This window comes from Nerophis ophidion, linkage group LG26 (assembly GCF_033978795.1).
Source record: "Nerophis ophidion isolate RoL-2023_Sa linkage group LG26, RoL_Noph_v1.0, whole genome shotgun sequence".
NCBI lineage: Eukaryota > Metazoa > Chordata > Actinopteri > Syngnathiformes > Syngnathidae > Nerophis > Nerophis ophidion.
The window spans coordinates 2039150-2062876 of NC_084636.1; the positions used below are offsets into that span (position 1 = coordinate 2039150).

Here is a 23727-nt window from a genome sequence, read left to right on the forward strand (position 1 = left end):
TTTGTGAGCGTGACTTCAGTTTATTTGGCTTGAAATCACTTCATGACTAACACTGAAACTAAATGCCAGAAACATGAAAAAAAAGTATTTGTTTCATACCAGACAATATGTTAAAGAGATGTGGTTTGCAGATTTAAAATAAAAAAGCAAACCACCAACATCCATCCCTACAATTAACAATCTTTGATGACATCACTCTGTGGGCGGGGCCTCCTGAGGTTCTCTGTTCACTGAAACACAAAATTATGATTTGATTTTAGCGTCACATAAAAGGGACAAGCGGTAGGAAATGGATGGGATGGATAAACACAACCTGAGGTGTGTGTTCTTGTATTTCGAGCCTTCTTGAGACACGAAGAAGGAAAAGTATCTTCCATATGAGGAGGTGTGAAGAAGTGATGACATAAATGATGGTCCCAATAATAACATTGCATCTAATAGAGAATGTCTCATTTGTGGTGACATCATCAACATGAGGCTGCTCCCAAAAAGGAGGCATTTTTCACATTGATTGTGTCGCTTTAAAAAGTGCCCCCCTCTGGTCAACATATGAAACAAGTGAGTGTAAAAATTTGAAGTGCTCCCCTTCTGGCCAAAATTAATAAAAATAATAAAAATGTATATAGAGACATACCGTAATAACTAAGTAAATAATGAAGATTAAAAATCAATTACCGTATTTCCTTGAATTGCCGCCGGGGCGCTAATTATTTTAAAACCTCATAAATTTACCAAAGGCATGCGGTAAATTTAGGCCTGTGCTTAAAAATTTGAGTGTGATGTAAGGATACCATCAGGAAAAGCAAATTTAATAAAAAAAAAACGTTATTATGGTTTTACCTTTACTTATAAATGAAGTCCATGCGCAGCTCCTTCTGATCAAAAGCATTGATAACTTGTTTATAGAAGTCTTCCTTATCTTTCTTCAGTTTTAAAAGTCTCTCTGTCTCGATGGAGATCTTCCTTTATTACCTCCTGCTTTGATTGAAAGTCCAGTTTAGAAAACTGTTTTATTTTAGATATGTAATCCTCCATGTTAAAAGTGCAAGCGAGAGGAAAAAATAAACGATCGCTGCTCACTCTTGCTACTTGTTGTCACTTCTTCTGCAGCCGAGTAGTCGCAAGAAGGATCACTAGCGCCCTCTACCACCAGGAGGCGGGAGTCATTTAATGACTCATATTTGACACACGCAGCTACGTTATATTAATAAAACATAGTTGCTTACTGTACTTTTTAGCATATTCAATAGCTTGGACCTTAAATCCTACTGAATAGCTCTTAATCTTCTTCCCTTTATGCGATTTCAAATGATTGAAATCAGCCTCCTCCATTTTGAAAATGATGACAGGTCAAGTGTCACTCGTGACGTGACGAGTTTGACCCGGTGGAAATTCTAGTCATATGTTAATTATTTGGAGAAACGAGTTTGACCCGGCAGTAATTCTAGGCAGGCGCATACTATATACCCGGCGGCAATTCAAGGAAATACGGTATTAAACAAATAAAAAAATAATAATAACTAAAATATTAACTTTGTCATATTTGCATAGTATTCATATATAATTAGTGTTGTAAATACACATATTTATATATCTAGAAAGGCTGCTCCTAAAGAGGGAGGCATTTTTCCCAGCTCTCAAGAAGGTGACAAATACAAGAATGTGTGTGTGTGTGTGTGTGTGTGTGTGTGTGTGTGTGTGTGTGTGTGTGTGTGTGTGTGTGTACCTTCCTCCCGCGCCTTCATGCGGGCCACAAAGTTGAAGCTCTTGTTCCTGCGATAGTTCTCGTAGGGATCATCCAGGGACACGCCCACTCCCTTATACTGGTCCCACTTGTCCCGAATGTCGCCCCCTTTGATGGGGTCCTGGATGCCCTGCTCTTTGGCGCCCAGACCCCCTGATCCGCTCCAGCCTGGGGCAAAAAAAAGAAAAAAAAAAAGCCCACGGGTCAACGCCAGGCGACCACGGCGTGCAGGTGGTCTCATCTTACCCATCTTCATGAGCAGCTGATGGCCTTTGTTCTCCTCGCCCAGGCGGGAGTCTGGCGGCACTTTGGTGGGGGTGCCGCCCGCTGCCGAGGTGGAGCTGGGACAGATGGTTACTATGGTTACTATTTACATTAAGTGTCCAAAGTGTGACCATCAGCTAATTTCTTGACAGCATGTTTCAACAAATATTACAAGAAAAACATTTTTTTTTAAAAAGGCGAGAAACAGGTAAAATGTAGCAATATTGCTGACACTGATAACACAAGTAGTTTATTTATTACTGTCATTGCTCAGAAATTAATGCAACTTTTTATCGACGAATAGATCTGAAGTTGATCTCGAGATTTAAGCGTTAAAAGTAAAAGAAATGTACAATACAGGACAAAAGTTTGGACACATCTTCTCATTCAATCTTTATTACCATGACTATTTACATTGTAGATAGTCACATCAAAACTATGAATGAACACATGTGGAGTTTAATAAGTGAAAACATGTTTTGTATTCTAGTTTCTTCAAAATAGCCACCCTTTGCTCTGATTACTGCTTTGCACACTCTTGGCATTCTCTCCATGAGCTTCAAGAGGTAGTCACCTCAAACAGTTTTTACTTGACAGGTGTCATAGTTTTGATGTGACAATCTACTATGTAAATAGTCATGAAAATAAAGAAAATGATTGACCTTTTTATAGCTCCAATTAATTCACATCAAATATTACACTTTGAACATTTTTTGGGGGAAAAATATTGCATATTTTGTGTTTTTCCTGTTAAAAAAAGAGGGTTTTGACAAAAAAAGGGCATAAAAAACAAAAAATGTAAACTTTGTCAATTGATAGTTCTGAAGTTGATGTAAAGATATTTAAGACTTGAAAGTAAAACCAAAAAATTTGAATTTGAACATTTTTCGGGGGGAAAATATTGCATATTTTGTGTTTTTCCTGTTAAAAAAAGAGGGTTTTGACAAAAAAAGGGCATAAAAAACAAAAAATGTAAACTTTATGTCCGCTAATAGTTCTGAATTCGATGTAAAAATATTTAAGACTTGAAAGTAAGACCAAAAAATTAGAATATGAACATATTTCAAGGGGAAAATAATGCATATTTTGTGTTTTTCCTGTTAAAAAAGGAGGGTTTTGACCCGAAAAAAAAAGAGGGCTTAAAAATTAAAAAATATAAACTTTATGTCAATTGATAGTTCTGAAGTCGATGCAAAGATATTTAAGACTTGAAAGTAAGACCAAAAAATTTGAATATTAACATTTTTCAGGGGGAAAATATTGCATATTTTGTGGTTTTCCTGTTAAGAAAAGAGGGTTTTGACAAAAAAAGGGCATAAAAAACAAAAAATGTAAACTTTATGTCCACTAATAGTTCTGAAGTCGATGTAAAGATATTTAAGACTTGAAAGTAAGACCAAAAATTTAGTATATGACACAGTTTTAACTCATTTGGGTCGCCGGGACTTTAGCATTGAGGGGAGCTCTAAATAATTCACGATAAATACTTTATGGGTTTTAAAAATAAATACTATCAAGATGCTTTGTCGCATGCTTTCATTTTTCAGTCTGCAGCCCAGTAGTAGAAGTAGTTCAGACACCCTTGGGGGGGAAACTCACGGGGGGGAGGCGCTGCGGGACTTGTGGCCGTGACGCCTCCTAGTGGGCGAGCGTGAACGCGACCTGGAGCGAGAGCGACTCCTCGAAGACCTGGACCGACTCCTGGACCTGGAGGAGAGGCAGGTGTCAAGGCACAGCCTTAAAGATACACACACACACACACACTGACCTGGATCGCGAGTACGAGCGTGAGCGACTGCGGGACTGCGAGCGACTGCGGGACCGCGACCTGGACCTGGACTTGGAAGAGCGCGAGCTGGAGTGGGAGGAGGACCTGCCTCGGCTGCCCGAGCGGCTCCTGGAGCGACTGGCGCCTAGCCCACTGAAGAATGGAGGGGAGAAGCGTGACGTCGCGGTGAGGCTGTGTACTTCCTGCTGGGACAGGAAGTCCAAACTCACCTGTTGCGAGCCTCTTGGCCTTTTTTCCTGCGCGCCCTCATCTTGGCCCGGAAGAACTCGTAAAGGCCGTTCTGCTCCCACCCTTCGCTGCGGGACCAGAAGCGTCACACGTGTCACTTTGGGTGCCACCCCCACTGCGTCCCAGGTGGCACGTACCTGTTGCGGGGCCGGTTGTGGGACGGCGGGCTGTAGAAGGCTTCCACGGCGGCGAGCAGGCGGTCGCTGGGAGGCATGGGCGGCGGCAGGCGGATGTCTTTAGGTTCCAGAGCTTTGTAGTCTGTGTCCTCCAGCTGAACACAGGAGACAAACCGTTCAGTCGCACTTCTCAGTCTCCTGCGGTTCTGGTCCCAAGTCCACTCACTTTGACCAGCGGCGCCATCAGACCCGCCGGAAGGTCGAAATAGGGAACGTTGGGCACGAGGCTTGGGTCGTCCGGGATGGCCGGCTGCCGGTGGCGTACGTGCGGCGAGTGGCCGTTGAAGCCGTGGGGCGGCGGCCCGAACTCCGGGTGCTGGGCGCCCCCCCAGGGCGGGTGATCACCCCCCATGGCGGCGGGAGGGAGTCTCTGGTTTGCGTGGTGGGGCGGGGGCGGGCCCGGCATGTCTGGGAAGGAAACCATGATGAGGATGACAACGCAGACCAGTCAAGTGACCTCTCACCTCTGGGGAAGTCTCCTTGGGCGTAGTCGAAGCGGTGTGGCGTGTACGGCGGCCGGTCGTAGTGATGCCTGGGCGGGAAGTCGTCCTGCAAGAAGCGCGACGGGAAGCGCCCGAAGGAGTGCGGCGGCGGCGGCGGCGGCTGGTCGAAGGGAGGCGGCTGCTGGTGGGGGGGGAAGGGACCCCTGAAGTGAGGCGGCCTCTGTGAAAAAAATATCATCAATATTATTAATAATTTGATGAAGAAATTCCTGAAGGAATTGCGTGTGAATGCGACAATGCTGAAGGTGAACTTCAAAACGATTAATTAGTAGGGGTGTAACGGTACAGGTATTTTATCGAACCGTTTCGGTACGGGGTTTCCGGTTCGGTGCGGAGGTCTACCCAACGAGTTTCAACACGGACATATTAAGTAGCGTACTGCACGTTGTGGAAACAATACTCAAAATGCCGGACATTTGAGGCATTTAAGAAACTCCGCCCTGACAGCCCCGCAAAAGAGGACATGTCCGGTGAAAAGAGGACGTATGGTCAGTGGATGACCTAGCCCGGTGCTAACAGCGACTGGCTAGGTCCTGACCACACGTCCTCCCCTCACAGGACCCAACCCCCCTCCCCCGTGGATCCCCCCAAACGCCCCAAATATCCGGCACCTCGAGTTATGTACGTTCAGTGTTAAGAAGGTGAAATACAAAACACCAGCAATGGTGAAGGAGGGGGAGAGACAGAGAGAGCGCCTGCGTCTGCTTTTTATCCATAGATTTATCAAATTTAATTTTGGTGTCAAAAGTGTGCCCCGGAAGGCCATCTGCAGCCCACAGCTAATGTTTTAAAGGCCAGCGGCACATTCTAAAAATACTATTAAAATAAACCAAAAAAAAAACAAAAGTGAAATAAAAAAGCTTAAAGGTTAAATGTAATGTAAAAAGTTGCAATGTTGACTAATAAACAAAGCTGTTTTTTTTTCTTTCAAACTGTCATTGCTCAAAACATAAACAAATGTAAAGTATATGTAGTATATGTAGAAGATATTTATATTATTTATATATTATATATATATATATATTATTTATTATTGTCTATTGTGAGCGAACTGTGGTGCTGAATTTCCCCCAGGGATCAATAAAGAACTTTCTATTCTATTCTATTCTATAATATTGAATCAAAATCAATGTTATTATGAATTATTGATCTATCCAAGGTTTCCATTACTTCACATCAAATATTCCACTAAGAAAAATATTTTTGGTGGAGGATTTTGCAAATTTGGTAAATAAATAACCAAAAATTGTATTTTTTTTTTTTACTGTACCGAAAATGAACCGAACCGTGACCTCTGAACCGAGGTACGTACCGAACCAAAATGTTTGTGTACTGTTACACCCCTACTAATTATTGAAGGAGAGAACACAATTCCTGAACAAGCTGAACAGTTTGAAGTTAGAACCCTTTGAATCGAATAAAAAATGTGGGAGTTGTGGAACTTTGAAGAATTTCCCATTCTTTTCAATGGGAATTTCATGGAAATTTGGGAATAAAAAAATGCTAAATACTTTGAATGTTGTGAATGAGTAGAAATGGTTGGTGTTGGAATTCTTCAAATCGGTCGAGAAATGGTGAAGTAGCAACCTTTTGAATTGAGAAATAGGATTAAAGAATTCCTGGAATTTCAGGAATACCAGGAATGTTTCCAGTTTTTTCCTGATGAAGAGGAATGATTGGACGGTGGAACGGTTGAAAAATGTGGGAGGAGTAGTTGACAGAAAAAAGGGTGAAAAAAAGGATTTGAAAAAAACGAGAATTCTGGGAATTCCTGGAATTTTTTTTAACTTGGAAACATGGTAATTTGAATGTCCAGGATGGTGGAATGTGTTAAATCGGTTGAAAAATGTGGAAATGGTGGAAGTTAGAAAAATGGCCAATTCATTTTGAATGGGAAAAATGTCCCGGAAAATCTGAAATTCTGGCAATTTTTGGGATTTGTGAAGACAAAGCCTGCAATTCCAGAATAGGCTGAACAGTTTGAAATTGGAACACTTTGAATAGATAAAAAATGTGGGAGTTGTGGAACTTTGAAGAATTTCCCATTCTTTTCAATGGGAATTTCGTGGAAATTTGGGAATTAAAAAAAATATATTTTGAATGTTGTGAATGAGTAGAAATGGTTGGTGTTGGAATTCTTCAAAATCGGTTGAGAAATGTTGAAGTAGCAAAATTTTTAATTGAGAAATAGTATTACAGAATTCCTGGAATTTCAGTTATACCAGGATTTTTTCCAGTTTTGTCCCGATGAAGCGGAATGATTTGACAGTGGAAGGGTTAATACTTTGAATGTTGTGAATGAGTAGAAATGGTTGGTGTTGGAATTCTTCAAATTGGTCGAGAAATGTTGAAGTAGCAACATTTTGAATTGAGAAATAGTATTAAAGAATTCCTGGAATTTCAGGAATACCAGGAATTTTTCCAGTTTTGTCCTGATGAAGAGGAATGATTGGACGGTGGAACGGTTGAAAAATGTGGGAGGAGTAGTCGACAGAAAAAAGGGTGAAAAAAAGGATTTGGAAAAAAAACGAGAATTCTGGGAATTCCTGGAATTTTTTTTAACTTGGAAACATGGTAATTTGAATGTCCAGGATGGTGGAATGTGTTAAATCGGTTGAAAAATGTGGAAATGGTGGAAGTTAGAAAAATGGCCAATTCATTTTGAATGGGAAAAATGTCCCGGAAAATCTGAAATTCTGGCAATTTTTGGGATTTGTGAAGACAAAGCCTGCGATTCCCGAATAGGCTGAACAGTTTGAAGTTGGAACACTTTGAATAGATAAAAAATGTGGGAGTTGTGGAACTTTGAAGAATTTCCCATTCTTTTCAATGGGAATTTCGTGGAAATTTGGGAATTAAAAAAAATATATTTTGAATGTTGTGAATGAGTAGAAATGGTTGGTGTTGGAATTCTTCAAAATCGGTTGAGAAATGTTGAAGTAGCAACATTTTTAATTGAGAAATAGTATTACAGAATTCCTGGAATTTCAGTTATACCAGGAATTTTTCCAGTTTTGTCCTGATGAAGAGGAATGATTGGACGGTGGAACGGTTGAAAAATGTGGGAGGAGTAGTCGACAGAAAAAAGGGTGAAAAAAAGGATTTGAAAAAAACGAGAATTCTGGGAATTCCTGGAATTTTTTAAAACTTGGAAACATGGTAATTTGAATGTCCAGGATGGTGGAATGTGTTAAATCGGTTGAAAAATGTGGAAATGGTGGAAGTTAGAAAAATGGCCAATTCATTTTGAATGGGAAAAATGTCCCGGAAAATCTGAAATTCTGGGAAATCTGGGAATTTTGGGGATTTGTGAAGACAAAGCCTGCGATTCCCGAATAGGCTGAACAGTTTGAAGGTGGAACACTTTGAATAGATAAAAAATGTGGGAGTTGAGGAACTTTGAAGAATGTCCCATTCTTTTCAATGGGAATTTCGTGGAAATTTGGGAATTAAAAAAAATATATTTTGAATGTTGTGAATGAGTAGAAATGGTTGGTGTTGGATTTCTTCAAAATCGGTCGAGAAATGTTGAAGTAGCAACATTTTTAATTGAGAAATAGTATTGCAGAATTCCTGGAATTTCAGGATTTTTTCCAGTTTTGTCCCGATGAAGCGGAATGATTGGACGGTGGAAGGGTTAATACTTCGAATGTTTTGAATGAGTTGAAATGGTTGGTGTTGAAATTCTTCAAATCGGTCGAGAAATGGTGAAGTAGCAACATTTTGAATTGAGAAATAGTATTAAAGAATTCCTGGAATTTCAGGGATACCAGGAATTTTTCCAGTTTTGTCCTGATGAAGAGGAATGATTGGACGGTGGAACGGTTGAAAAATGTGGGAGGAGTAGTCGACAGAATAACGGGTAAAAAAAAAAAAGGATTTGAAAAAAACAAGAATTCTGGGAATTCCTAGAATTTTTTTGAACGTGGAAAAATGATAGTTTGAATGTCCAGGGTGAGTGGAATGTGTTGAATCGTTTGAAAAATGTAAAAATGGTGGAAGATAGAAAAATGGCCAATTCATTTTAAATGGGAAAAATGTCCCAGAAAATTGGAAATTCTGGGGAAATCTGGGAGTTTTTGGAATTTGTCCAGGGAAAGCCTGCAATTCCCGAATAGGCTGAACAGTTTGAACGTTTTGAATCGGATGAATAATGTGGAAGGTAGAGCGCGCCAGAATCTGCAGAATGATAATAATAATAATAATAAGAGGAATTTGATGAATGTTGGTGTAGAAAAGCATATGTGTGAATGTTGTGGAGCATTCACACAGTCATGGTGGATTGAGTGTAAATGTAAACATGCCTGCATGCGGGGGGGGAAAGGTGGCTCCCGCTGGCCCCACGGTGGCTGATCGGGCTGGTTCCCCCACGGAGGCGGCTGGTCGTACGAGTTCCAAGAAGGTGGACCCGGGTCAGGCCCGCTCCAGGGCCCCCCCTCTCTGGGCGGACCGCCGCTCCAGCTGCCCGGCTCCCTCTGATCGCTCCACATCCCTTCGTGGCTGTTCCAGGGCGGACACGGAGGGGGGGGCTGGTTGGGGTCGAAGGGTGGCTGGCGGAGGACAAAGCAAAGTGATCCGGCTGGTCGACGGAGATCAGGAGAGCACTTGGCGACGCCTTTTTTACCGGCTGGTTCGGGTTCCACGGGCCCATCTGCTGGGCGTCGTACCACGCAGGCTTGGGGGGCAGCGATGAGGGTATGCTGGGGTCCTGAGGTTTGGCTGGAGCTTCGTCAAAGTCTCCTGGAGACCGACCTGACCTGGGGGACTTGTCGTCTGCTGCGGAGCACAGGTATGACTAACAGGTGACACACATGATGACATCACAACAATGAAAGTAAGCGTCACCAGCTGGTGCGGTCACGGGCGGCGCCTTTTCGGGGTCAGTGGGCGGGGCCGGAGGTGGGGTGGGCTTCAGTGTCAGCGTCGTCACAAAGTCTTCGTGCTGGCTCTTCAGGGCTTGGATCTGCTGCTGGAAGGCCAGCTGGATGGGCTGCACCACGCTGGCGTGGTCCGTTATCAGCGAGGCCTGCGGGAGGGGCGTGGTCAAGCGTCAAAGGTGGAGGTGCGCCGGGGGAGGCGTGTGACGTCACCTGGTACTGGCCCAGGCCCAGCGCCGGGTTCTGGAGTTGCTGAATGGTCTCGTCGTCGAAGTAGCCGTTCTTCTCCCAAAGCTGCAACAACTGCGGACACAAGGCGAGAAGACGACGTGAAAACATGCCTTGATGTCAGCGGTCACGTGACCAGGAAGTAGCTGTGGTTTTACCCTGGTGATCTTTTGCTGCTTTTCCTCCTCCGCGGCCAGGAAGCTGGTGCAGTAGATCGGAACCACAACTTTCTGCAGAGCTGCCAGCAAATCCTTCTGCTGTTTGCGCTGGCTGAGGAAGCAGGACATCATTAATGTTATTTGGAGAAAGATGGGTATTACGAGAGCCCGCTCTCATGAAGAAGAACCTAATCGCCATTGCCGATTAATGCCGATCGCTGCATGTATTTTGAGTCCCCCGACAGACAGGCTCGCAGCTAATACCGTGACTCCGTACGCAGTGTGGAGCCCCTCCTCTCAGTTCAGAATAATAATCAACTCTACTGCATTTAAAAGTGGAGGAGGCTACACATGTTACACACCGAGTGAGCAAGGCATAAGCAGGAAGTAAGCACGCTAATAGCAAAGCTAGCTTGAAACAACTCCAAGAAATAAGTGCTGAGTAAAGTTTAGGAAGTGTAGATGGAAGTACAAACCCCGTTTCAATATGAGTTGGGAAATTGTGTTGGATGTAAATATAAATGGAATACAATGATTTGCAAACTCTTTTTTTGCAAATAATAATGAACTTAGAATTTCATGGCTGCAACACGTGCCAAAGTAGTTGGGAAAGGGCATGTTCACCACTGTGTTACATCACCTTTTCTTTTAACAACACAATAAACTTTTGGGAACTGAGGAAACCAATTTTTGAAGCTTTGAAAGTGGAATTCTTTACCATTCTTGCTTGATGAACAGCTTAAGTTGTTCAACAGTCTGGGGACTTGTCGTATTTTACGCTTCATAATGCGCCACACATTTTCCATGGGAGACAGGTCTGGCATGCAGGCAGGCCAGGAAAGTACCCGCACTCTTTTACTATGAAGCCACGCTGTTGTAACACGTGGCTTGGCATTGTTTTACTGAAATAAGCAGGGGCGTCCATGATAACCTTGCTTGGATGACAACATATGTTGCTCCAAAATCTGTATGTACCTTTCAGCATTAATGGTGCCTTCACAGATGTGTAAGTTACCCATGCCTTGGGCACTAATGCACCCCCATACCATCACACATGCTGGCTTTTCCACTTTGCGCCCATAACAATCCGGATGGGTATTTTCCCCTTGGTTCCGGAGGACAACACGTCCACAGTTTCCAAATATAATTTGAAATGTGGACTTGTCAGACCACAGAACACTCTACCACTTTGCATCAGTCCATCTTCGATGAGCTCGGGCCCAGCCAAGCCAGCGGCGTTCCTGGGTGCTGTTGATAAATGGGTTTTGCTTTGCATAGAAGAGTTTTAACTTGCACTTACAGATGTAGCAATCAACTGTAGTTACTGACAGTGGTTTTATGAAGTGTTCCTGAGCCCATGTAGTGATATCCTTTACACACTGATGTCGGTTTTTGATGCAGTACCGCCTGAGGGATCAAAGGTCCTTAATATCATTGCTTACGTGCAGTGATTTCTCCAGATTCTCTGAACATTTTGATGATTTTATGGACCGTAGATGGTAAAATCCCTAAATTCCTTGCAATAGCTTGTTGAGAAATGTTCTAAAACTGTTTGACAATTTGCTTACAAAGTGGTGACCCTCGCCCCATCCTTGTTTGTGAATTACTTAGCATTTCATGGAAGCTACTTTTATACCCAATCACGGCACCCACCTGTTCCCAATTAGCCTGCACACCTGTGGGAGGTTCCATATAAGTGTTTGATGAACATTCCTCAACTTTATCAGTATTTATTGCACCCTTTCCAAACTTCTTTGTCACGTGTTGCTGGCATCAAATTCTAATGTTAATGATTATTTGCAACAACAAAAAAATGTTTATCAGTTTGAACATCAAATATGTTGTCTTTGTAGCATATTCAACTGAATATGGCTTGAAAAGGATTTGCAAATCATTGTATTCTGTTTATATTTACATCTAACACAATTTCCCAACTCATATGGAAACAGGGTTTGTATGTTGGAGCAGAAAGTAAGCAAACAATACAAATAGATGAATAAGAGTTGGAGATGAAGTAATATAATAACCGGTGGTGACATGCAAGAGGGAGCGATCCATAAATTGATGGTGGGTAATATCACTACATGATCGATACTAAAATGATTAATCTATTTATATCAGTGTTTTTCAACGTTTTTTGAGCCAAGGCAAAAATTTTTCATAAAAAACATACGGAGGGACGCCACCAGCAGAAAGGGTTAAAAAATGAAACTCCACCAGGTTGTCGTGCCTTATTTTGAGTTGGTTGTTGATTCCTCTGTGTAGTGTTTTAGTTCCTGTCTCGCGCTGTTATTTTGGTGACCCTTCCTGTTTTGTTGGTGTTCTCCTGTCTGACTTTTGTTTTATATAGCCATCCCAGTGCTTCAGTGCCTTTTCGTAGCAAGACTTGCCTTTTGTAAATTTTTGGTTTAAGCGTTTACCAAAAATCAACAAATGTAGATTTTTCTGTTTATTATTGTAAATGTCAAAACGGCACCAGTTTATTACAGTAAAAAAGTACTGTTTTCTTTATTTAGAGAAAAATACTGTAAAAAGCAGTCAATTTCACAATTTGACCATGAAATCTATTGCTCCTTTTAAATTGCACATTTTGATTGATAACTTGCTTTAAAATCATTGTTATTAGTATTGTTTTTTTATTTTTAAAAATGGTTTGAACGTTTGATCATATATTTTTGGCATAATTAGACAATATTTAAGTTAAAATAGTTTGCGATTGCATGGAGTTCATATATTGTTTTTCTCCCAAAATAGAAAGAATATATTTAGTAAGAAAAGTTACAGTACTTTTTGATACATATTTCCAGGCTTTTGAGGGCCAAATAAAATGAAGTGGCGGGCCACGTCCGCCCCCCAGGCCTTGGGTTTGACACCTGTGTGTTAAAATATGATGGTATCAGCAGCATAGACCCCTGATGGAAACATGCCTACTTGTATTCACTTTGGGTGTAAAGATACACAAAAATTTTGGTTCGGTACGTACCTCGGTTTAGAGGTCACGGTTCGGTTCATTTTCGGTACAGTAAGAAAACAACAAAATATACTTTTTTGGTTATTTATTTACAAAATTTGTAAACGATGGCATAACATACTTATACACACACGGTCCATTGCCAGGGTTATTAATGTGGTCAACATATATAAAATAAAAATTAATAAGATAAGGCTCAGAATGGTTTCTTAACAAAACCTTTCTACATATTAAGTGCTTTTTTTGATTGATTGATTGATTGATACTTTTATTAATAGATTGCACGGTACAGTACATATTCCGTACAATTGACCACTGAATGCAAACACCCCAATAAGTTTTTCAACTTGTTTAAGTCGGGGTCCACGTTAATCAACATTAAACTGCCTCAAGTTGTTGCTCAGATTAAATAAAATGACAAAACTTTTCTTCTACATATAAAAAGTGCAACATTAAACAGTTTCAAGTCAACTCAGCCTCAGATTAACTTTTCTTTCCCCCCCAGCCTGGCTAACTTGGCAGTAAGGTGATATATGGGCTCAATAGTCTTCCACCATAGAAGTGGGTCAAAATCTAGTTTTCAATGCAATATGGACTTAAATCTGCTGCTATAAAATCATTTGTTATTGCTCTAGCCCTGCCTGACTCGCCGGAGAGAGGTTGCTTGAACGCGGTGGTGACGCTTCAAATGGGTCAGCATGTGTTATGAGAGTAGTGTATGTGTGTTAGTGGCTCTTTAATATCTTGACAGCATGTGGGGTGAGTGTGTGGGCGAGCAAGCTGAGGGAACGGTCGCATGAGTGCGGGGAGTGGCTAGTGTTTTGTTGGATTGGCTGTGTGCAAGACCTCAATAAAGCCATGATTTGCAACTAATTGCCGGACTCTCCATTTACCCTGGAGTCCGGAGCTGTGAAGACCCACTGCCGGTTAGAGTGAAGGGTGTTGCGACCGAGAATACATCAGCCCTGGAGGACTGTCTCTCCTGCGCTCCACGAATATGGTCTGGGAGCCGGAAGCAGGAAAGGTGCAACACATGTTTGACATGTTGTAAGAAGCAGCTGCTGAACAATGTTTGCAAACCTCCATCTTCCATTATTGTATCGCGCAGCCCAAGTGTTCCCAAGCGGGAGATCTTAACGAGGCAGGAAGGTCTTCCAGCTCTGGCTTTTGCATGTTGTCCTAGCCTGGTCGCTGCTAGCATGTGTACTCGTTCGGTACACCTCCGAACCGAACCGTAAACCCCCATACCGAAACGGTTCAATACAATTACACGTACCGTTACACCCCTAGTATTCACGTGGAGGGCGCCTACCAGTGATGGAGAACGTCGTTGGTCAAGTAGATGAGATGCAGGCGGAGCTCGAAGTGCACTCCTTCAGCCGTGATGCGGTTGCGAAGATGCGATGTCATCAGCTCACAGTGCTGCGGAGTCTTGGCGTTGTTGAACATCCAGTTCTTACCAGCCTGCCGGAAACATTGACGTTTGACTCAAGCCTCGGTGGGCGTGGCTAACGTGTCGGCATCTTACAGAAATGGCGTCTTTAGTGCAGGTGTCGATAATGGGCTGCAGCAGGTTGTCGAACTCGGTGATGTCCAGCTGAGTGTCCAACACCAGCTTTTGGATCTGCTGCTCGGCGGCCGAGGCTATGGCGGCGCTGACTTGTTCCTGCGAGGAGGAGCAAGTTGTACGGTGCCCCAAAAGATGCCGCGTGGAATAGGCGGCGTACCTGTCTGAGCTTGTGCAGGTGCTGCTCCTGATGCTGCAGGTTCCATTGACTCTGCTGGATGATGTCATCCAAGGCGGGCGTGGAGGCGGAGGATTTAGGTTTGGGAGGCGGTGCCATCCTAGCCGTGGGCGGGGGAGGGATGTCCAGCATGTCGGAGGCGCCTGGGTTGTAGAGCTCTGCCAAAGACAGGAAGTAGGGACGTTGGCGATGCAGAGGAAGACGACAACGGCGGTCATGGTTCAAACACGAAGCATGTGTCATGTGTAGAGCTCGACCGATTATCGGCGCCGATATTTGGAATTGTATATAATACTTTTAGTATTTCAAAAAATATTTAGTAAATAGATAATAATAAGCACCAGCCTTTTTGCTCTGCATGAGAAAAATGAAATTTTTGCCGGAGCTTAATTGTTTTTAAATCATTTAAGAATTAAAAAATAATCGCATTGTCAATAATTTTCCCCAAATATATTTTGATATCCAACAGGACATTTGAGTTCTTCAGAGAATTCTTTTCCGGTTTGCTTTTTCTGCATCAAAAAAAAAATAATAATAAATAAAGTACTATCTAATCTAATCTAATCCTGCAGTGCCTGCCCTTTTTTTTTTGCCGGAAATCCTGTTTTTGTCCTTCTTTCCTGACGTTTTTTTTCCCAGTCCCGTTCGGTTTGATTTCGCTACCGCAGAGATCGAGTCGTTCGACAAGCCTCTCTGCGCAACAATGGGATCATTTGAAGAATAGCACAATCAAATAACGTGACATACGACGAAATAGCAGACTTATTATTTTGGAGTAAAGAAGAGCAGGCAGCAGCTCACACATTCCCGTACTTTCTGTAACACCCAGGAATAAATTATATCAGCCATCTTGAAAAATGCCCCAACTATAATCTACATGAAGGAGCCCAGAATTGTTTTTGTTTACATTTTTGCAACATTTCAGGGTTCCTCACGACAAAACCTTACAGTGTAATAAATCCATAAACTGCTCTAAAATTGTATAAAATTCAATACCGAATTTTTCGGACCATAGGGCGCACCAGATTGATTATAAGGCGAATAAAAGGGGTAATTTTATTAAGATTTTTTTTTTTAATACATTGAAAATACTTCCTTGTGGTCTACATAACATGTAAATGTGTTTTTTTGGTCAAAATGTTGCATAGAATATGTTTTACACATCTTCAAGTCGCTTTCTGACAGTCGCTTCGCTTTGTGGGCGGTCTTATTTACGTGCCTCCAGTTCGACAGCGTCTTCTCCCCGTCATCTTTGTTGTAGCGGTGTGGATGGCAACAGCGGAGGATGCATGTCACAGATAAAGATAAAGATAAAGATATAAAGAAGAAGCTTTTCGACTAAGGGGTCATCCCGGACTACAATGGCGGACGCGTGCAAATTTTCAGGACTGATGCAGATCCCAAATACACATCAACAGGTACCAAAAGGTAAACAAAGTCGCTTTAGCATAATATTGTGAAAAAAAACACCAAATGTCTGCTATTGGGTGCCATTTTGCGGACCATATACACACATCATAATAATACTGGTATGTCTGACTACTGTAGCCGTATTGCTCCGACAATCCATCAAGAGGTGCAGCAACATAACTTACCAAAGTCACACTAAAACATTTTTGACAGATTTTTTGAGTGCGGTGTGTAATATTTTATATTTTCAATGTAACATTTAAAGTTTTGTTGTTGTTTACTTGAATCTTATTGCAGTCTACACACAAATCTGTTATCTGTGACTGCCATCATATTGCAGTCTACAGGGATCTCTTATGTGTGAATACCATCCACTGGTCACACTTATCATTACACCATGTACCAAATAAAACAGCTTTGAGGTCGGTAAGCACAACCATAATTATTCTGTACATTAGGTGCACCGGGTTATAAGGCACAGTCTATATTTGAGAAAATGAAAGGATTTTAAGTGTGCCTTATAGTACAAAAAATACGGTAGATGGAGAGTTATTGTGATGTAGACAAATCCTGTTTTTACCAATTTTCCCACATTTTGAAAATGTCAATGCCCCTCTTAGACACATGTAATAAAAGGTGTTTGTAAAATCTCCTGATGTTTTTGGTGCCTATTTAACCACATTAGCGCCGCATTTCACGTTATGTCCCTACGAGTCGGACATTTCCCAAAAATGTTTTTATTTAAACAATAAACGCCTTGTCCAGCTGTTTACTGGCGTAAACACGACATGTTTAGCGAACCTTTAATTGCAAATGAACATCGGTTCCAAATGTCGGTTATCGGCTTCCTTGTCTAATAGTGATTCGGTATCAGCCCTGAAATGCCGTATTGGTCGACCTCTAGTCATGTGGTCACTGAACCCAAGTGACCCTGGAAGCTGCAGCGGGATGATAAGAACCTTCCATTGAACATGCAACCACTAAAACCTCAGTAATGACACTTCTTTTCGACCATGTTGGACATAACGCATTTGAAGGCTGTCCAAACTCTCTGAAATGCAACCTCGTAAAAAGGAAAAAAGGGACTAAAAGCAAACCAAGGCGTTGCAAAGCACAAACGTTGAGCAAGGAAAACTGCAATTCAGAATGGATCTGTCAGGTCTGCTTCCAAATAAATACCTTCAGATTTATATTCCTCCCCATCGTGGGTAGAGGGATCTAAGTGGAGAGAAGCACATTTTAATGCATTTCAGTGGTATTACACGTTAAGAGAGGAACATGGAAGCCCCAGCACAGCAACAAACACAACTGGACTGACAATATGACAGCGAAGAAACTCGTCGACAAGACGAACAGAACATTCCCGGCATCCAATCTGCAAGTCGTGGTTTTAAAATGGAAAAAAATAATAATAAATAAGACATACGCTGCTGCTTCGCCAAAGCCAGCTTGCACTTGTAGTAGCTGAAGAAGTCTCCTCCGAAGAGGAAGGAGAACTTGGGGTTGTCCTTCTGTTTTTCCATCGTCATGTTTTCAAAGTCGGGTCCGTTCCGAGCGACAAACTGAGCCAGCTTGTCGATCACGTTCCGCAGTTCTTGATCTGCCACAAAAAGGACACAAAGCTGTTGTTTCCATTGACTTGTGGTTTGTCTTCCCAAAATGACCCGTGAAATAAGTGATAACTACCTTTATTCAGTCATTTTGTCTTTAAAGCCAGACATAATCCATAATTCGAGGAGATTTCAGTAAAAACTAAAAACAACACATATTTGGTGGACATCAGAACTTACTGTTTAATTCATATAAAACAATGGTTGATGCAACAAACGCACAATAAATGCAGAAGAAGAAAGATTTACTGTAATATCATTCCTCTTCATGTATGAATGAGAAGTAAGGCCTAACATTTACAAAATGCCAAAACAACGACTATTAAAAGTTCAAGCAACAGTTTAATAAATTTACCACTGACCAATCTTAAAATACCTGTAAAATTGAAATGTTAAATATATATGCACTATTAAGTGGCTTGCATTAAGGCCAGTGTTGTTCAACCTTTTTTGAGTAAAGCACATTTTTTTCATTAAAAAAAAATACAGCAGAAAAAGTTAAAAAATTAAACTCCTCCAGGTTGTGGTGCCTTATTTTGAGTTTGTTGTTGTTTCCTGTGTGTCGTGCTTTAGTTCCTGTCTTGCGCTGTTATTTTGGTGACTCTTCCTGTTTTGATGGTGTTCTCCTGTAGCAGCTTCACGCCTTCCTTTGAGTGCTATTGCCCACACCTGCTGTGTTTCCACAATCAAGACTATTTAAGTTGTGCGTACATGATCCTTCTTTGTAGGGACATTGTTGATTGTCATGCCATGGACAGATGTGCTTTGTGGACGCCGTCTTTGCTCCACATGCTGTAAGTTTTTGCTTTCGCCCAGCATTCTGTGTTTGTTGACTTTGTAGCCAGTTCTGTTTACTTTTGTTTGCTATGCTTCAGTGCATTTTCGTTGTGGGACTTGCCTTTTTGTTAATTTTTGGTTTAAGCGTTACATACCCTACCTGTTGGCTGTCTCCCGCTGTACTCTGCATATTGGGATCATGACAAAACATCCTCGACGCGTTTCAACTTCTACAAAGCAATGAACTACCTGCTGCCACCTACTGATATGGAGTATTACAGGATTACCCTGCCAAGCTCTACACAGCACAGGACAACTGTGCATTATTATAATTATCTATCTTCCATCCATCTTCTTCCGCTTATCCGAGGTCGGGTCACGGGGGCAACAACCTAAGCAGGGAAACCCAGACTTCCCTTTCCCCAGCCACTTCGTCTAGCTCTTCCCGGGTGATCCCGAGGCGTTCCCAGGCCAGCCGGGAGACATAGTCTTCCCAGCGTGTCCTGGGTCTTCCCCGTGGCCTCCTACAGGTTGGACGTGCCCTAAACACCTCCCTAGGGAGGCGTTCGGGTGGCATCCTGACCAGATGCCCGAACCACCTCATCTGGCTCTTCTCCATTTGAAGGAGCAGCGGCTTTACTTTGAGTTCCTCCCGGATTGCAGAGCTTCTCACCATATCTCTAAGGGAGAGACCCGCCACCCAGCGGAGGAAACACATTTGGGCCGCTTGTACCCGTGATCTTATCCTTTCGGTCATGACCCAAAGCTCATGACCATAGGTGAGGATGGGAACGTAGATCGACCGGTAAATTGAGAGCTTTGCCTTCCGGCTCAGCTCCTTCTTCACCACAACGGATCGGTACAACGTCCGCATTACTGAAGACGCCGCACCGATCCGCCTGTCCATCTCACCATCCACTCTTCCCTCACTCGTGAACAAGACTCCGAGGTACTTGAACTTCTCCACTTGGGGCAGTGTCTCCTCCCCAACCCGGAGATGGCATTCCACCCTTTTCCGGGCGAGAAAAATTATAATTATTGATTTGTAAATAATATTTTTTGGGGCAATTAGGGGAAGTTGCATCATTTCCCACGGCACATCAGACAATATCTCACGACACACTAGTGTGCCGCGGCACAGTGGTTGAAAATCACTGCATTAGGCAATTGTAAAAAATGTTGCACTCATCAAAACAGCCAAAAAGATGATGGATTTTAAAAATATTCAATTGTTCTCTGCACAATTTAAATATATTGCTGCATTAAAATGAAATACACCTTCTAACAAAAAACATTTGTTTGCACAAAACACACAACTTGTATTTATGGCTCTCGAAAGGGACACATCAACCGATACATTTTTGAGTAAAATTCAAGCCTAAAAATACATATTAGACTAGTGACAAGTGTGGAGAGCGTTAGCACACATGCTAAAGGCTAAGTGATGCTAGCCGTGTTAGCATGCGTGCTAACCAATGCTCAATGGAAGACAAATAACACTACAGCCCATTTCCTCACCTTCAGGCGGCGTGGGGACTTCCATTTTTATACACAAACCACAGGAAGTGTTCCCAACCTGCAGTGAGTTGTCTAAAGTCTGTAAAATGACTCCGCGCTGACTAAATGTGACAATAATACTAGCATTGCCGCTTCGGTGGGGGCGGGGGAGGGGGGGGGGGGGTCCACACGACTGCGGCTGCGCCACGAAATCAGTCAGAGCTACTTGCAGCGCCCCCAGTGGTCAGGCGGCTCAAGAATGTCGAGTGTTTATTTGGAACATTTATCAAAAGCTTCATAGATAACACGACACAAATTAAAAATTTCACCACAAAACTTTTGTGTGTAGTGTAAGTTAAGAGCAGGGGTCAGCAACCTTTTTGAAACCAAGAGCTACTTCTTGGGTACTGATGATTGCGAAGGGCTACCAGTTTGATACACACTTAAATAAATTGCCAGAAATAGCCAATTTGCTCAATTTACCTTTAATAAATAAATCTATATACATTAAAAAAAAAGAGTATTTCTCTCTGTCATTCCGTTGTACATTTTTTTTCCTTTTACGGAAGGTTTTTTGTAGGGAATAAATGATGAAAAAAAACACTTAATTGAACGGTTTAAAAGAGGGGGGAAAAAAATAAAATAAAATTTTGAAACATAGTTTATCTTCAATTTCGACTCTTTGAAATTCAAAATTCAACCGAAAAAAACTAGCTAATTCGAATCTTGTTGAAAAGAATAAAAAAAGAATTTATGGAACATCATTAGTCATTTTTCCTGATTAAGATTAATTTTTAAATTTTGATGACATGTTTTAAATAGGTTAAAATCCAATCTGAACTTTGTTAGAATATATAACAAATTGGACCAAGCTATATTTCTAACAAAGACAAATCATTATTTCTTCTAGATTTCCCAGTACAAACATTTTAAAAGAAATTCAAAATACTTTGAAAGAAGATTTAAATTTGATTCTACAGATTTTCTAGATTTGCCAGAATATTTTTTGGGAATTTTAATCATAATAAGTTTGAAGAAATATTTCACAAATATTCTTCGGTGAAAAAACAGAAGCTAAAATGAAGAATTAGATAAAATTGTATTTACTATTCTTTACAATAAAAAATATAAATGTACTTGAACATTGATTTAAATTGTCATGAAAGAAGAGGAAGGAATTTAAAAGGTAAAAAGGTATATGTGTTTAAAAATCCTAAAGTAATTTTTAAGGTCGTATTTTTTCTCTAAAATTGTCTTTCTGAAAGTTATAAGAAGCAAAGTAAAAAAATTAATGAATTTATTCAAATAAGTGAAGACCAAGTCTTTCAAATATTTTCTTGGATTTTCAAATTCTATTTGAGTTTTGTTTCTCTTAGAATTAAAAATGTCCAGCAAAGCGAGACCAGCTTGCTAGTAAATAAATACAATTCAAAAAATAGAGGCAGCTCACTGGTAAGTGCTGCTATTTGAGCTATTTTTAGAACAGGCCAGCGGGCGACTCATCTGGTCCTTACGGGCGACCTGGTGCCCGCGGGCGCCGCGTTGGTGACCGCTGGCCCTAGCTCATAACCTCCCACTTTGGTTACAGACTATGTTGGTATATGCATATCAAAATTTGTAGTCACACAAAAGGAGAGGAAAAAAAAACAACTACAAAAAACTATACTTTAAGTATTAAACCTGTGATATTAAGATATCTTATTAGAGTCTTGCTACATTCTATATTGTTTTCCCCCTTCTCTAAAATTGCTACCTCAGTGATTTTCAACCACTAGTGTGCAGTGAGATAATGTCTGTTGTGCCAGGAGAAATGATGCAACTTCACCTAATTGGTCCAAAAAATATTTTTTGCAAATTAATAATCATAATAATGTGCCGTTGTCTAGTGCCTGTGCTGTGTAGAGCTTAACAGGGTAATCCTGTGTTTCAAAATTAAATTTTAATTTTTTCGTGTTTTCTCCTCTTTCAAACCGTTCAATTAAGTGTTTTTTTCATCATTTATTCCGTACAAAAAAACCTTCCGTAAAAGGAAAACAAATGTGTGACGGAATGACACAGAAATACCCATTTTTTTATACACATAGATTTATTTATTAAAGGTAAACTGAGTAAATTGGCTATTTCTGGCAATGTATTTAAGTGTGTATCAAACTGGTAGCCCTTTGCATTAATCAGTACCCAAGAAGTAGCTCTTGCTTTCAAAAAGGTTGGTGACCCCTGAGCTAGGGATTGTAAGAACTCCACTACCCAGCATGCAACAGTAGTGACGAGCGTGCGCGGTAGCCCTGGGAAGTGTAGTTGTATGTCGCCATGCCAATGTGGTTATTAGCACACTGTGAGTAAACGTTGAGAACTCCGCCAACACCCCTCGTCTGTATTATTTGCAAATAAACAGAAAACACACTAAGTAGTCACCCTGAGGATACACACTCCAGTACAGTAGGTGGCGGTGTGCACCTGTAACTTTGGTTGCGACCCGCCATCAAATGAAGAAGAAGAAGAAGAAGAATTGTCTTCCGGGCCGTGAGGCGGAAGTGAAGAGACTCTCTACCGTGGCGTGTTTGCGTCAAAGTGTTCACTATGGTGTGTAGTTACTTATAAACAAGCAGCTAAAGTCAGCTCGTCCACAGCCAGGTAAACTTTATTTCCAAATATCGTCGGCAATGTGGGATTCTAGTCGTAAAATGACAGCCTGTTATAAAAAAATGTCCTGATGACGTCACACCCTGTCCAGCTTAGCGTGGCTCCTTTTAAAATGTGTCCTTGTTTGTGTTGTTGTTGTCATAGTTGACTTATTTTAAAGGCCTACTGAAATGAGATGTTCTTATTTAAACGGGGATAGCAGCTCCATTCTATGTGTCATACTTAATCATTTCGCGATATTGCCATATTTTTGCTGAAAGGATTTAGTAGAGAACATCCACGATAAAGTTCGCAACTTTTGGTCGCTAATAAAAAAGCCTTGCCTGTACCGGAAGTAGCAGACGATGTGCGCGTGATGTCACGGGTTGTGGAGCTCCTCACATCTGAACGTTGTTTATAATGTGAGCCTCCAGCAGCAAGAGCTATTCAGAAAGAGAAAGCGACAATTTCCCCATTAATTTGAGCAAGGATGAAAGATTCGTGGATAAGGAAAGTTAGAGTGAAGCACAAAAAGAAAAAGCAACGGCTCCAGGCGGCGGCAGTGGGACCGTTTTAGATGTAATTAGTCACATTTACTAAAATAATTCTGGAAGATCCCTTATCTGCTTATTGTTTTAATAGTGTTTTAGTGAGATTGTAAAGTCATACCTGAAAGTCGGGTGGCTGCGGTGAACGCCAGTGTCTCTCAGAGAAGCCAATGGAGAAGTCATTTTACAGCTGCCTTTTGGAGCTGCAGGAGGAAGTCCCATAATCCACTGAAGTCTCCGGTAAGAGCCGACTTAATATCACAATTTTCCCATCCAAAAACTCGCTGGTTGATGTACAGAAACATGTTCGCTTGACCGCTGTTTGTTAAAGCTTCTCCAACCCGAGACGTCACGCACACGCGTCATCATTCTGCGACATTTTCAACAAGAAACTCCGCGAGAAATTTAAAATTGTAATTTAGTAAAGTAAAGCGGCCGTATTGGCATGTGTTGCAATGTTAATATTTCATCATTAATATATAAACTATCAGACTGCGTGGTGGCTAGTAGTGGCTTTCAGTAGGCCTTTAAATAGACTTGGTAAGGTAAGGCAGGTGTAACGACAAACAAACTAACCTAC

At 41.5% G+C, this 23727-nt stretch overlaps 2 protein-coding genes across 6 annotated transcripts in view; one reads left to right on the plus strand and one right to left on the minus strand.

Moving 5' to 3' along the window:
- Positions 1–20146, minus strand: LOC133543979 (calcium homeostasis endoplasmic reticulum protein-like). 3 transcript variants are annotated; one of them, XM_061888942.1, is made up of 20 exons: positions 19999–20146; positions 17520–17693; positions 17273–17311; positions 14666–14841; positions 14467–14604; positions 14251–14402; positions 9968–10079; positions 9795–9884; positions 9550–9730; positions 9329–9477; positions 9009–9254; positions 4666–4864; positions 4368–4609; positions 4163–4296; positions 4007–4093; positions 3777–3929; positions 3608–3715; positions 1991–2085; positions 1727–1912; positions 1–230 (listed from the first exon to the last, which is right to left on the minus strand). In XM_061888942.1, exons 1-20 carry the CDS (start codon positions 20021–20023, stop codon positions 193–195), a joined length of 2724 nt encoding a protein of 907 aa, XP_061744926.1. In that variant the 5' UTR covers positions 20024–20146; the 3' UTR covers positions 1–192. The 3 variants fall into 3 exon arrangements, with proteins under 3 accessions (XP_061744926.1, XP_061744925.1, XP_061744927.1); XM_061888941.1 differs by having other exon boundaries at positions 9329–9480; XM_061888943.1 differs by lacking the exon at positions 17273–17311 and having other exon boundaries at positions 9329–9480.
- LOC133543980 (deoxyhypusine hydroxylase-like) overlaps positions 18392–23727 on the plus strand; it is a 14352-nt gene continuing 9016 nt past the window's right edge. Inside the window, exon 1 of one of the 3 annotated variants that reach the window (XM_061888946.1) lies at positions 18392–18497. Coding sequence is in view for 1 of the 3 variants with exons in the window: in XM_061888944.1 (XP_061744928.1) it covers positions 22464–22560 (97 nt within the window). In the remaining 2 variants the exon portion in view is untranslated. Of the gene's footprint in view, positions 18498–22334; positions 22612–23727 lie in introns of those variants that run through there. The other 2 variants (XM_061888944.1, XM_061888945.1) reach the window with 2 other exon arrangements.

Bases quoted from the DNA above. Each gene is read 5' to 3' on its own strand.
- LOC133543979 (XM_061888941.1), bottom strand. From the start codon at position 20,023: ATGGAAGTCCCCACGCCGCCTGAAG. The intron at 9,885-9,967 runs GTAAAACCACAG...TTGTGTCCGCAG, and splicing joins AGCAGCAAAAGATCACCAGG to TTGTTGCAGCTTTGGGAGAA. The intron at 4,297-4,367 runs GTGAGTGGACTT...TCCTGTGTTCAG, and splicing joins TGATGGCGCCGCTGGTCAAA to CTGGAGGACACAGACTACAA.